The sequence below is a fragment of the Anguilla rostrata genome, chromosome 1, assembly GCF_018555375.3.
Source record: "Anguilla rostrata isolate EN2019 chromosome 1, ASM1855537v3, whole genome shotgun sequence".
In the NCBI taxonomy this organism is placed as follows: domain Eukaryota; kingdom Metazoa; phylum Chordata; class Actinopteri; order Anguilliformes; family Anguillidae; genus Anguilla; species Anguilla rostrata.
Window position 1 is genome coordinate 50,878,619 of NC_057933.1, and position 12,119 is coordinate 50,890,737.

At 40.8% G+C, this 12,119-nt stretch overlaps 1 protein-coding gene across 2 annotated transcripts in view; it reads left to right on the forward strand.

Moving 5' to 3' along the window:
• Positions 1-9,466, forward strand: part of rspo2 (R-spondin 2) — a 54,368-nt gene extending 44,902 nt beyond the window's left edge. For both annotated transcript variants that reach the window (XM_064341081.1, XM_064341090.1), the window contains exon 6: positions 8,164-9,466. In XM_064341081.1, the coding sequence (XP_064197151.1) occupies positions 8,164-8,282 (119 nt within the window). In that variant the 3' untranslated portion in view covers positions 8,283-9,466. The remainder of the gene's footprint in view (positions 1-8,163) is intronic.
• Positions 9,467-12,119: the final 2,653 nt, after the last annotated feature.

Below are 12,119 nucleotides of genomic sequence, written 5' to 3' on the forward strand. Positions count from 1 at the left end.
GCGTGCTCCCCAACTTTTATGTTAACAAAGTTTTTATTTCCCACTATAAAAGGTGGTATGAAATACTATGCTCTAATTGTTTAAGCAGGAGTCTGTATCCAGTACCCATACAAAGAAATAAGTATCGCCCCTGAACAGACCGGCAGGATTTCCAGGCCTTAGTTTAATAGCAACAGCATTTAAAGTACTTTTGGCCCCTCCCACTATCCTGTAAAATTATTTTGTTGGCTCCCATCATCCTCAGACAACACTGGGCTGAGTTTCGTACCCGCTTTGGCAGCCTCATGTCCGGAAATACAGCGTTGGGGTAAAGTGGAAAACAAATGTTCTATGAAATGGTATGCTAATTGTCATGTGAATGGTCTTATCAGTGGAAGTTTTTGTGTTTTTTGTTTATTTTCACCATCAGAAGGATTTTTAAAGTTGCATTTCGACTTTGGTCAGTGACTTCTCTGAAAAACAAGGGGGCAGGCCTGTGTGCAATGTTCAGCTGTATGGATGTTGTGCTGAGGAATGCTATGACTTGTCTTACAGCTGTAGGGTGGGTAAGAGAAGTGTCCATAGATTCCTGTAACTATGCAATTACACCAAGACATTTGTCAAGATTTTCTCATATTGAACATTACAAATCAAATTTTGGATATATCAGACAATAAAAAAAGTATTACGTTGTTATAGAGCAATGTTGGGATAAGGTGATTTTGAGACAAACTTGAGAAGGCAACAGACTGATAGCTGTTTTTTCTCATTCTTCCAGCATAAGGGCAAAGGCATAACTGACATCTACCCTGCAATTACAGTATAAATTTGTAATATGCAAGGATTCCTTTGATCTTTTAATGGCCCCCCAGTCCCTTTATTTCTACGGTATGTCAGAGCAATGACGAAGTAGCAGAAATAGCACGGAGGCCCTTTGAAAAACCAAACCAAAGCTTTTATTTTGCTCGTCAGAAATTAAACACAACATTCAGCCAGTAATTAAACTTAACTAAAGCTAATTATCCATCATTTCAGAGGGACCTAGGCAGGGGCCGATGCCTCGGAGCGTGTGTTTAGATACAGATGTCCTGGTGAGTCAGATTGAGAGATAGGAGGCTGCGGACGAGTTTGGTGGTTTTCAGTCACATTTGCAGTTCATCCTTGCACACTGCGAAGCAAGGGATGTTTCACCAGAGGAATTAAACTTGAAAATTACCACTGCAGTAGACACGGATGCCCTAGTGCATGTTCTGTCTACTAGTTTTGTGCATGTCTGTTACGGCTCTCAGTAGGCTACTTTTAAACCTTGAATTTCCTTTATTTTTGGCTATTTGCTTCCCGTATTTTTTTTAATCAGTGGTTTAAACTTATTGCAGGTGAAATTCAGATAGGAATGACAATGCTACAGTCCAGTACGTTGGTAGAATTCGCAGAACAATATAAAATATCAAACCTTTTAAGATCAGTTTTTACGCTAATCTCTGGTTTAAGTTTTCACTTCCACTTAATGTCAGTGGGTTTCAAAGCCTGGGACAGAGAACGAACCTGCTGCTTAATCTCCCCGAGAACCTCCGCAGTCGCACAGATGAGAAAATAACGACCCACCTAATCCTAACATTAGCTTTTTAAATCGGAATGCAGATGTTTTAAATCACCCTAAGCAGAGCTCTGATTGCAAGCAGAGCGAGGGGAGAACGAGGGTATATTCCAGTGTAATCTTGTTAGACTAAATGATACTGTCCAGAGAAACTCCTGTCAGCCTGCTGGCAAGATAGGCCATCGCGTAAATGATTATTCTCGCGGCGCAAAAAAAACTTTTAACTTTTTTTAATGCCGTTTTATTCTTCTCTGTGAAATGGCCTTCTGATTGCGCAGTCCGTTTTCTTCTGGCCCAAACTGCCTCACCCACCTACACCGCCTGCTATTGAATTGGAAAATCCAATGTGTTATCTTAATCGCTATCCTATTGCTGTGGACCTACGGGAAGCCGTTGGTGATCTCTCATACTTTTTACCCCGGTAAGAAAGCAAGGGAGAGGGGGAGAGGCTGTCTACAAAACATTCCCCTCACAACATTATAAATTTATGTGTGAGGCCTTTAATGGATGGTAATCCAATTTCTTCCCCTGAAATCAAATCTCCCTGGCGCCAGTAGTCCCCTTCATCCCTCACGAATAATGGCATTCGCTGGCATGTTTATAAAAAAAGAAGAGCTGCCAAAAATTAAATTGTGGTGTTGTGTTAAATAAACCTGCTTTAAAAAAATTAATGGCTGGTTTTAATTGGCTAACCAAAGCATGCTGATGAGATGAAATTTAGGAGGTCAAATATTTGTAAATAAACTGCTTAGTAACCATTTGCCCTAATGTCTCCTCATCCTGTTGTGTAGGGCATTGATTTTCCAAACCACAAAACATGATGAACAAGAGATTTGGTCTTTAATCGGCATAATGACTAGAACCATAAAGATGAAGTTACCTTGTGATGCTGGAGCAGTAACCGACGCCGTTCTCATCGTTACATAACTTTTTATCGGATTATTATTATTCAACTCATACAGGTCTTGTTATTGTATGTTCAGAAGAAAATTAAGCTGCATAATCTTCAAATCAGAGCAGGACCTCATTGCACCTAATTGCACCTAATTAAGTTGATGAACCTTACATGTAAAAGTATTATCTGCCATCACTTGATTTTAAACCATTGAGCATTATTTGTATGTAGACCATTGTATAGATAACAGTCAACTACCTCCAATCTAAACACAAGATGGACTAAGAATGATTTTAAATGGCATTCACATTGTAGTAATTAATCAGTTTCCACTTTAGCACAGGTGTGAAAGAACATGGTTTAAATCTCCTGGTTAACATAGCTTACACTTGATTATGATGATGATGAGGACGGCAACAACCACTCATGGCAAACATTGCTTGCTGATCTTGTTCATCTTCAGCAATTTGGTAAAGTCAGGTACTTATTGGCAGGTCTCTGCTATAGAGCTGCTATGTTGGTTGATTTTAGTCAATCTGGGTGGAATTCATCCGGTTTACATAGTTTATCCAGTGTAGTTTCCTGAATAGGTGCACACACATGGCTTAGCCATTTAGTCACAGTGGTGTCTGTCTTACCACATGGAGGTTAAGATGTGTGCATTATTAATTTTATTATGAACAGAGGTTCTGATTTGAGCCTTCACAGTATCCTATCTCATTCATCTGCATACTCATGCATACTAAATACAAGAGACCCTGAAGACTAATGTTCAGCAAAGCAAATCATTTTCTTTCTTATTCATTTTTGTGATGAATCCATTCAGTGGTGTCAGTCAGAAATTTTGGCAACTCTTTTCAGTTCAGTTTCAGATGGAGTCAAAAAAAATGGTCACAAATGAACTCTTCAGAACTCAGAAGAGAGATTTGAGCATGTCTGAAGAATCAAATGCTTTCTTCTTTTTTTAAACATGCTTTTCTACACCTCGTGCTCTGTGGCCATCTCACCAGCTGACTAAATCAGGTGGAGTTCTGCTGGTGATCATATGGGCCCTGGCATTCCCAGTGTCTGTACTGGCACACAGTCTGACAGAATGACGATCACAGTCCAACAGTGCCTGGAATGTCTGGTTGTGACAGGTTATATCCAGGGCCCCTACTCTCAACATTACATTACATTAAAGGGATTTAGCAGATGCTCTTATCCAGAGTGACTTACAACTTTATTATTATTTATTTTTTTACATAGCATTTCCATTGTATCCATTTATACATCTGGATACATACTGAAGCAATTAGGTTAAGTACCTTGCTCAAGGATACAGCAGTGTCTTACCCAGGAATTAAACCTGCAACCTTTAGATCACCAGACCAGTTCCTTACCCATTATACCACACTGCCTCCCAAAGAGCCGGACAGTTTAAACTTCCACTGCAGGCTGCCGCAACAGTGATCTAATCACTCACAGGCCGTTTTCACACACAGATAGAAGCATGAAAATTCTGGCCATTACCGCTTTTTTATTATTATACATATTTCACAAAGGTGTTAAGGACAAGTACACATTAGGAAGAGTGTTTTAGAGTGGAGGCTAAAGGATTTGACTGGTTGGGGCCTAGCTGTTGTCGAGAGCTTGTGGGATCAGTTTGGAGAGCCACTGAGAACAGCCTGTGAGCCATAAGGGCTCCCCAGCCACGCGCCATAAATCCCCACTACATTCTCCAAAGGCACCTTAATGATTCTGCATGATCTTCTAATGCGCTAATGTCAAGTGCTGCGCTATTAAAATACAGTCAAGCTGAGCGGCTGAAGTCCCTGTAGCTAAAACTAGCAACTGCATGAATTTGACCAGTTTGAAATCTCAAAGCCCATTTAAAGAGGAAACAATAGCTGCTACGATAAATCTTTAAACAACCACCTAATGGGATTCTGTTAAGTAAAGTATTGCTTTAGAGTTTTCCCTATGTATTTTCTTAGAAGACCAGAAGGCGAGCACAGGGGTACACCATTCTTGGGCATTCCATACTCAGCAATCGGTTCTATAGGTGTTATGCAAAATGCAAAATGAATGCATTGTTATGCATAAGTTAAATTATATTGTGAATGAGAGAGAGAGCTTCATTTGTTCCCCAGGGTAAAATGCTTCAGGTTTTTATCAGTCTGTTCAGGAGAACTGCAAACACTCGGATAAACATAAACTGCAATACCAAAAAAAAGACACTTTCGACTCAACAATATATTTTAGCAATATATATGACAATATATTTTATGTAGTACCCCTCCCCCCATCCCCACACACACTAGATTACCACATGCACACCTTTCTGGGCTGTAAAAACCCAAGACTATATTTCATCATAAACCACCAGCAAAAAGCACTCAATCAGACAGTTGGCCCCCTCCTCCGCACCTCCCCGATTCTCAGTTCTCAGACCTGGGCCCCCTGGACAGAGAAATCTCCAGGCGAAAGGAGCCAGCTAGGCCGGACCATACAGGATCCACGCAGAAACGGATGGGTGTACCTGTGGCTGCGGGCAAGCCCAGATCTGCTCCTTATTAGAACAGAGACCTTTCACAGCCACGTCAAAAATGCTAACGCTGTTTTGGCAAGAAAAACCCAAAGCTTGTGAAATTGAGAGTTGCGTAAGAGCTGATGAATTTTTTGCCAAAACGATGAAACAAAGAATGTTCGAGATTCTTTAGAGATTAAAACAAGTTTTGCCGTTTGCAGGACATTTATTACATTCATCATCGGTTACGCACATACACAAACATGCATGCGCACAGAAAAATCGTCACTGAAGTTTCCATTTGTTTCAGGATAATTCTGTCTACCCTCGTTTTCTCTTGAACATGTTAATTGTCTCTTTTTTGAAGAATGAGTAATTTAATGATTTTCTTCCCAGGAAAATAAACTTTTCTCCCCTGTGAACCCAGTTAATATGCTTATGCGATTACACTGTTGTAAATATAAGACCATGGCTAGAATGTCCTGGTTGATCTCAGTGTATTATGCATGAAGACGTCATAGTGGAATAAAAAAGGCTTAAGGCCCCTTGATATGATTGGCCTTTAATTGCGCTGTGTCCATTAACTAGAGTAAGTTGGTATGGGATGCCCTCTAGCTGTGAAATACCAGTATTAATGTATAATCCGGTTAGCAATACATACCTATATTGCTGTGATAATTGCAAATACGTACAGTAAGTATGTTTGTATGTACATATGTGCATATATATGTATCTGTGTCAACTCAACACAGGCCTGGATTCAATCAACAGAAGTCTTTACCTATGACTTAAATTTAAATGCAAGTGTTAAGGTTTTTTTATTTTTTTATTCACAAAAACAGTTTAGTGAACTTATCTTTGTAATTGGCAAACTGTGCATTGTAGAAGACAACACATTTCTACATTTAAGTGTCAGTCAAAATTAATGGAAAGTGTTGATTACTGTTAATCCTGGCAAGAGTCATTGTAAAACCATTTTAGCTTAGGAGACGCTAATCGAGTTTGGGATAAGAAAAAATAAATTAATACAATTGTAGTTAATCTTATTAAGCAAGTACTTATGAGTACGTACTTATGTTGTCACCCTCTGTGACAACATGAAAGATAAAAAAAAATATGTCTCGCTATGTGTTTTAGTGGCACAGGAAACATTCGAAGGTGATGTAAGAGATTGCTGAAAATATTAGGAAACATGTAGATTCAGCTATAGAAAGGTTGTTTTTCCATTGACAGAATATGGTCCGATAAATTAAAGCCTTTCATTCATTTATATATTATATATTTATGAGAGAAGTCTACAGTAAATTGTACAGTCAGTAATATGTAGAGGTAATATATTTGGATGTTTTATTCTAGTAGTCTTGACACTGGCCCACACAATAAAGCTTAATTCTGTGTTTGCATTCACGTATTTATCGGCACTACACGCAATTGTTGTAAATACAGGTTTTATAAGACAGGATATCGTGCTAATGGCTCCAAGCAGCATAACATATGGGCGCACGGTGGTACAGCACTGAAATGTGCGCTTTATTGACATCAAACGTAATCTGTTTGGAGTTGATTGCATCTGAGGCTGCGCTTCAGAAGCACATAACAACACCGCTGCGAACGAAAAATTCCCTCTTTAAACAGCAATTAGGAAAAACCCAGGGCCCAGATGTACCTTCACGTCTTGCTGGCTCCAGCAGTCGTTACCTCCGTCGTAATTGACTCAAAAAATCAAAAGTGGCGCTCACAAAAAATGGAGCGTTGGTAATTTCTATTTTAGAAAAGCGGGCTTTTACTTCCAAAAGGACTTGGAAAGATCACCCTTCAGTCTAAGCGCAGTGTGCACCTTTCCTTAAAATGGAAGTGTAAAATGAAGTGTCATTTTTTATTACACTTCATTTCAGACTTTTCACTCGATTCATCATTATGGAACACTTCCTTAGATCCGCTATTCCACATTATGGACAATTCATTTAGATTAATACCAGGGTTACCTGACTAAGTGGTGCGGGGACCTTGCCACTGTAAAACTCAAAACGAGGATACTGAATCTAAATCTGCGCACACCAAGACAGTTTCAGTGCACAGGAAATATTTTTTAGCAGTTTTATGAGGCTGCATTCCAAATATCTGTCTGAACTGTTTAACTACACGATGTAATGGAAATGGCTAAATTAGATTAATTGCAGGAAATGGAATTGGTCTTAAAGCAAAAATCATTAAATATATTGTCCAGCATTGGTCATGTGGAACTGTAAAGGAGCAAATGCAGCTTTTTTTGTTAAATTTCTTGTTATTTCACAAGATTCCCACTTTTCTGCTAAAAATGGTTTCTGAGACGTTTGCAGAATTTATAGTGTGGTGCTGAGCAATGCAATTTAACTTGGCTTTTCGGGCTGCTAAAAAGAGCCGGCACTAGGCCAGGCCATATGAGAAGGTAATTAAAGATAATGCTGCCACATATTACACAGTTTTGCCTCATTTTCCTGTGTGAAATGGGTTGAACAAGTGCAATAATAAGATAACGAGCCAGGAGTCTGAAATCCGCTGTGAAGAGATCACTTTTCGGCAACATTTCACTGAACATTTTCCCATTCTGTGAACCATAACATGCCTTGTTTCTGTTGCCAGATAAAGACCAAGATAACATCTTGTCTTCCAAGTTCATCTCAAATCCCCCACTCCCAGATTACTTTCCTTGAAGTCATACTCCCCTCGGTATCTTATTTGAGTTGGTTGGGGGAGTTAATTCGGTGGCCTGCCCCACAACCCCCAACCCTTGTGACAATGAGGCATGGGTACCTGCTCCATCCTAGCCCTGAGTGGTAAATCTCCCTCACAAGTTGGATGGGGGACAGCTGGGCCACGTTAGCCTTGGGATGGAGGGAGACTTGGAAGGGGTGTTGTTCTGTTTGCCATTCTCACCTTGTCCCAATCTCCGAATAGCCTTAAACTACGAGACAGAGGCAGGAACAGAGCATTTGTGTTGCTGTGAAACAAAATGGAGCCTGTGGGCCTGTAGAGGGTACTGGTGACACTGGGCAGGCTTGTAGGACAAGGCTGTTATGTTAGAGGTGGTTTAAACCACTGGACTATACAGACTAATGGGAGAGGATAGCTGATGTGATTGCGATAACCAATGCTTTTTTAAATTTTGAAATAAAATTTTAGTTTTTTGTTCTTTTGTTCCAGGGGGGGCAGGGAAGAAGCGATCCAGAGTACCAAAGAAGAAATCAGAAAAGCAGAGGTTCCGGGTGCGAGCACAGAACCAGCATAGCGACCACCTGGCGACGGTCCGGGCCAGCCAGTGAGGACTGAGAGCACCCACGTAAAAAAAAAAAAAAAAACGTGCACAAAGCTGCTAGCCGCTGCTCCACACACGTCCCTCTCCCCCGCCCACAACACCCCCCGATCCCAACCCCACCCGTCCCCCAAAACCTCCAGCTCTGCTGCTTCCCCCATACTGGTGGCACATCCCCCATGAGCCCACGCATCTCCACAACGCCTGTTCCTTTTTCTCACATCCCATCACGCTCTGGAAAAAAGGAGGAGGAAGAGGGAGAGATGGAGAGATGGAAGAGGGTGGGAAACAGACACTGACACTGGTGGGGCCACGTGGGGGGAAAGAGGCCGACAGGCAGACGACACTCCTGATGGAGGGAAGAGGAGGGAGAAGTAGAGGCTGAAAAAAAGATACGGTCCAAGGATGTAAATGATGTCAAGGAAGAAAAAGAGACTCGCTGTGTATTTATCGATAAATCCATTTTTTTATTTTTTATTATTTTTTTCTGAAGGAGATGGACCGTTTGATTCATGTATGGCCTTTCTGTTCATTATGTACATTTTGAGAGTAATGTATACAAATACCATGCATAGTTGCAAAGTATTTTATTCTCAGCACAAAATGTTTACGTCCAAACTGCTTTATGCTCAAACTGTATATTGTGGACAAAGAAATTTAGTTGTTCAACTAGCATGGCAAAACTCATGTGTACATAGTGCTGAGTTTATCTAATAAAACTTATTACTGTATTTTCAGTATTGTCTTCTCTATGGTCCCAGATGTGTTACAGTTAGTAAAATGTTGTAATATCCAGCTACAGATAAGAAAAAATGAATAAAAAAAGACATAGCCCTCACATAGCTATTACATTTATATGGTATATTTGATTTATTTATTGATTTTTATTTTGTACTATTATGTTTGGTGAACATTTTTGTCTCAGTTTTCTCTTCTGTGCTGAAGTATTTCTTTGAATCTCGTATAACAATACAAACATCTTTAAAAGTTCAAATTGTTTGTCTAATATATCATGAAAAAGTGTTGTAACCCATTTATTTAACTTCATTCACTGATTTCAGTGGTTCAAAAAGTGTATTTTTTACTCACGTTAGATTGAGTATTCATGCTAAAACTGACCTATAGTTTCATGTTAGTCACCAGACTGAGTATCTGTAGTTTGTGCTTCATTAAAAACATTTCGTGTGACTCTGATTTAACTGCTTGCAGTTCCTGTATGACCTCATTTGAACCCTGTTCCTCAAGCATAACTCTTGTCATGTTCTTTCAGAACCATATACTTAACTGGGCATTCCATTTCCCAGATCTGAAAGCGCGGGAAATACAAAAATGTGCGAAACTAGTGTGATTTTATGTTTCTTCATGCATGTTTTCAGCTCTCAGAAACCAATCCCAGATCCCAGATCCGTAGGACTTTTGGAATGTGGGAGGAGTGCACTATTTATAAGCTCTAAGTAGCCCGAATGCAATCCAAAGCAATGGCAAGCCATGCTGGTGTATCTCACTGAATGAATGACAAAATGCACGTTGTTGAGATTTGATGTCATTCCTTGCGCTGGGTCCAGGGTACTGCGCTCAGCGCTATTCTGATTTCCATGAACACGGTCTCCCACACTGGCTAGTCTCATGCCTTCCTGTGGTCGTGCTTCTTCACAGATTCATTCAAGCCTTTTCATACAAAGTACAGTGCTCTGGCATTTGCTTTCAGGCTTTTTCTCATAATATCTAGCTGCATTCCAAGCAATTTATGGAAAGAAGGTAACTAATTTCATCAGCAGCCACATACCAGTTGTGGTACCAGGGAGACCAGGATGACCAGGGAACATCCCTCCCCTTTGTGTTCAGTGTCACTAGGCCTTTTATGGTCACCTTACAACAGCTTAACATCTTTTTGAGAATTTGACATGTCTTACAGCCCGGTGTCTCCCTCACTATGCCAGGGTTTTGGTTTTTTTGCTTGGTCTGGAGGGAAGACTGCCCCCTACTGGCCCGCCAACACAACTTTCAACACCTCCCAGGAGGTCTTCAATCTAACCAAGCCTGACCCCACTTAGCAGCAGAACTTGGCAGGGGAATGCTACAGGGTGGTATGGTTACTGGCGCTGCCTCTTGTTGAAAATAAACTAATTAAACACACCATTCATCTTTCTCTTCTACAAAACAGACTCATAAGCTTGGATCAGGTACAGTCTGTGTTTCCTGAAAACACAGCCTTTCATAGCTGTTGAATACACAGGAGGCTACCACACTATATGTTTTTACAGTGAAACCCCAAAAAGGAAAACGGTCTTTTTGTGCATCCTCGTAACATAAGTGATATCTATAAACCCAGCATGCACAGAATTACAACATAAACGTACTGTTTTAAAACACAGCTGCAAGAGCCCTGTTAATGAATGTTTCACACATGTCCTCCCCTGCCCCAGACTGTCTCTGCACCAGACAGGGGTTCCATAAAATAAATACACTGTTTAGAGTGGACTCATTTAGAAAGAGACCACGAACCCCAACAAACAGCACACAGCTCCTGCTCCAGAGGAACATGAGGAAGCACTCTACCATTCCCCCTCTCTCTCCTGTTCTCCTTCCCGCTCTGTCTCTCTTCCATCTGTCTCACTCCTGCCTTTTTCACCATCACATTTATTCCTTCGCTTCCCCATTCCCCATCTCTGCCCCACTCTTTCTCACATCTTCTCCCTCCACTCATCTCATCTTTTCACACCTCTTTTTCCGTGTATCCCTTTATCACACTCTTGTCTTTTTTTGGTCCCACACCCTCCCTCAGTCTCTTACTTTCTTTCCTTATTATTTGGGAAGCACTCCCCCACTTGTGTTTTCTTTGTCTTCTCCCTCTCTTTAATTTAAATTTAAATAAACATTTTTGATTTTAATGTGTGTTAATGTGCGATGTGCACAGGGCACGTAGCCCATGTCTGCCTCAGCCTGTCTCAAATGGTATCTTTCAGTTTTCGCTCTCTGCTTCAGTCTCATTGGTCTTTTTTTTCTCTTTGCCCCTCCTTCTCGTGTGAGAGAAGCAGGGTACCAGGCACATGGCGTGGTTTAGGCATCAGATGCTTGCCCACACATCAGAAGGCAGTTTATTCGGCCCCCCGCTGGTCTCACTAAATCCTCTTTTCATTGTAAAACCACTTCAGTAAACTCTGAGGCAGTTTTCAGCATGGTGCCAATGAAAAGGGGATACATTTATTTATCTCAAGGCTGAACCAGTGCGTGTGGATAGTACAGTATGAGCACCACAGGCATGGCCAGATGGATAAAACCAAAGCCTCCTTCAGCTAGAACAAAATTAGTTTTCACTAGCTTTGTTTGGCCCTTCGACAATGCAAAGCCCCGTAGGCCAAACAAGCGAAACCACAAACAGGAAACGCTTGCTTTTTCCCCCCAGTTAGGCTCAAAGAACAGAAATGTGTGCAAATCACGAACCCTTTGCGAGACAAGACCCACCATTGAGCAACACCATTTTTGGAAGAACTATTCTCCCGCTAACTGACAAGTGCATCTATACCGCTAAACCACAGCTATAGAGGAGCTGCGCCAAGATCGTTTTTGAAAGATGCTGAAATGGAGTATATTCAGACAAACTAAGTGGGTAGATTATGCCAGTACAATAAAGTTTCGAAACAGGTTTTACACCCCAGGATTATATATAGAGAAAAGTAAAAGTGATTCATTCTAAAGGGATACTTAGAGGGGATATTTGAAATGGTTTTCACATTGCAGTCATTAACAGGCTAATCAGACACCCTCTCTGTGCAATACATTTGTCACCAAGGAGCTGGTTGAAATGGAAATTATGACATCCCTGAATTAATACCGCCGCACAGGA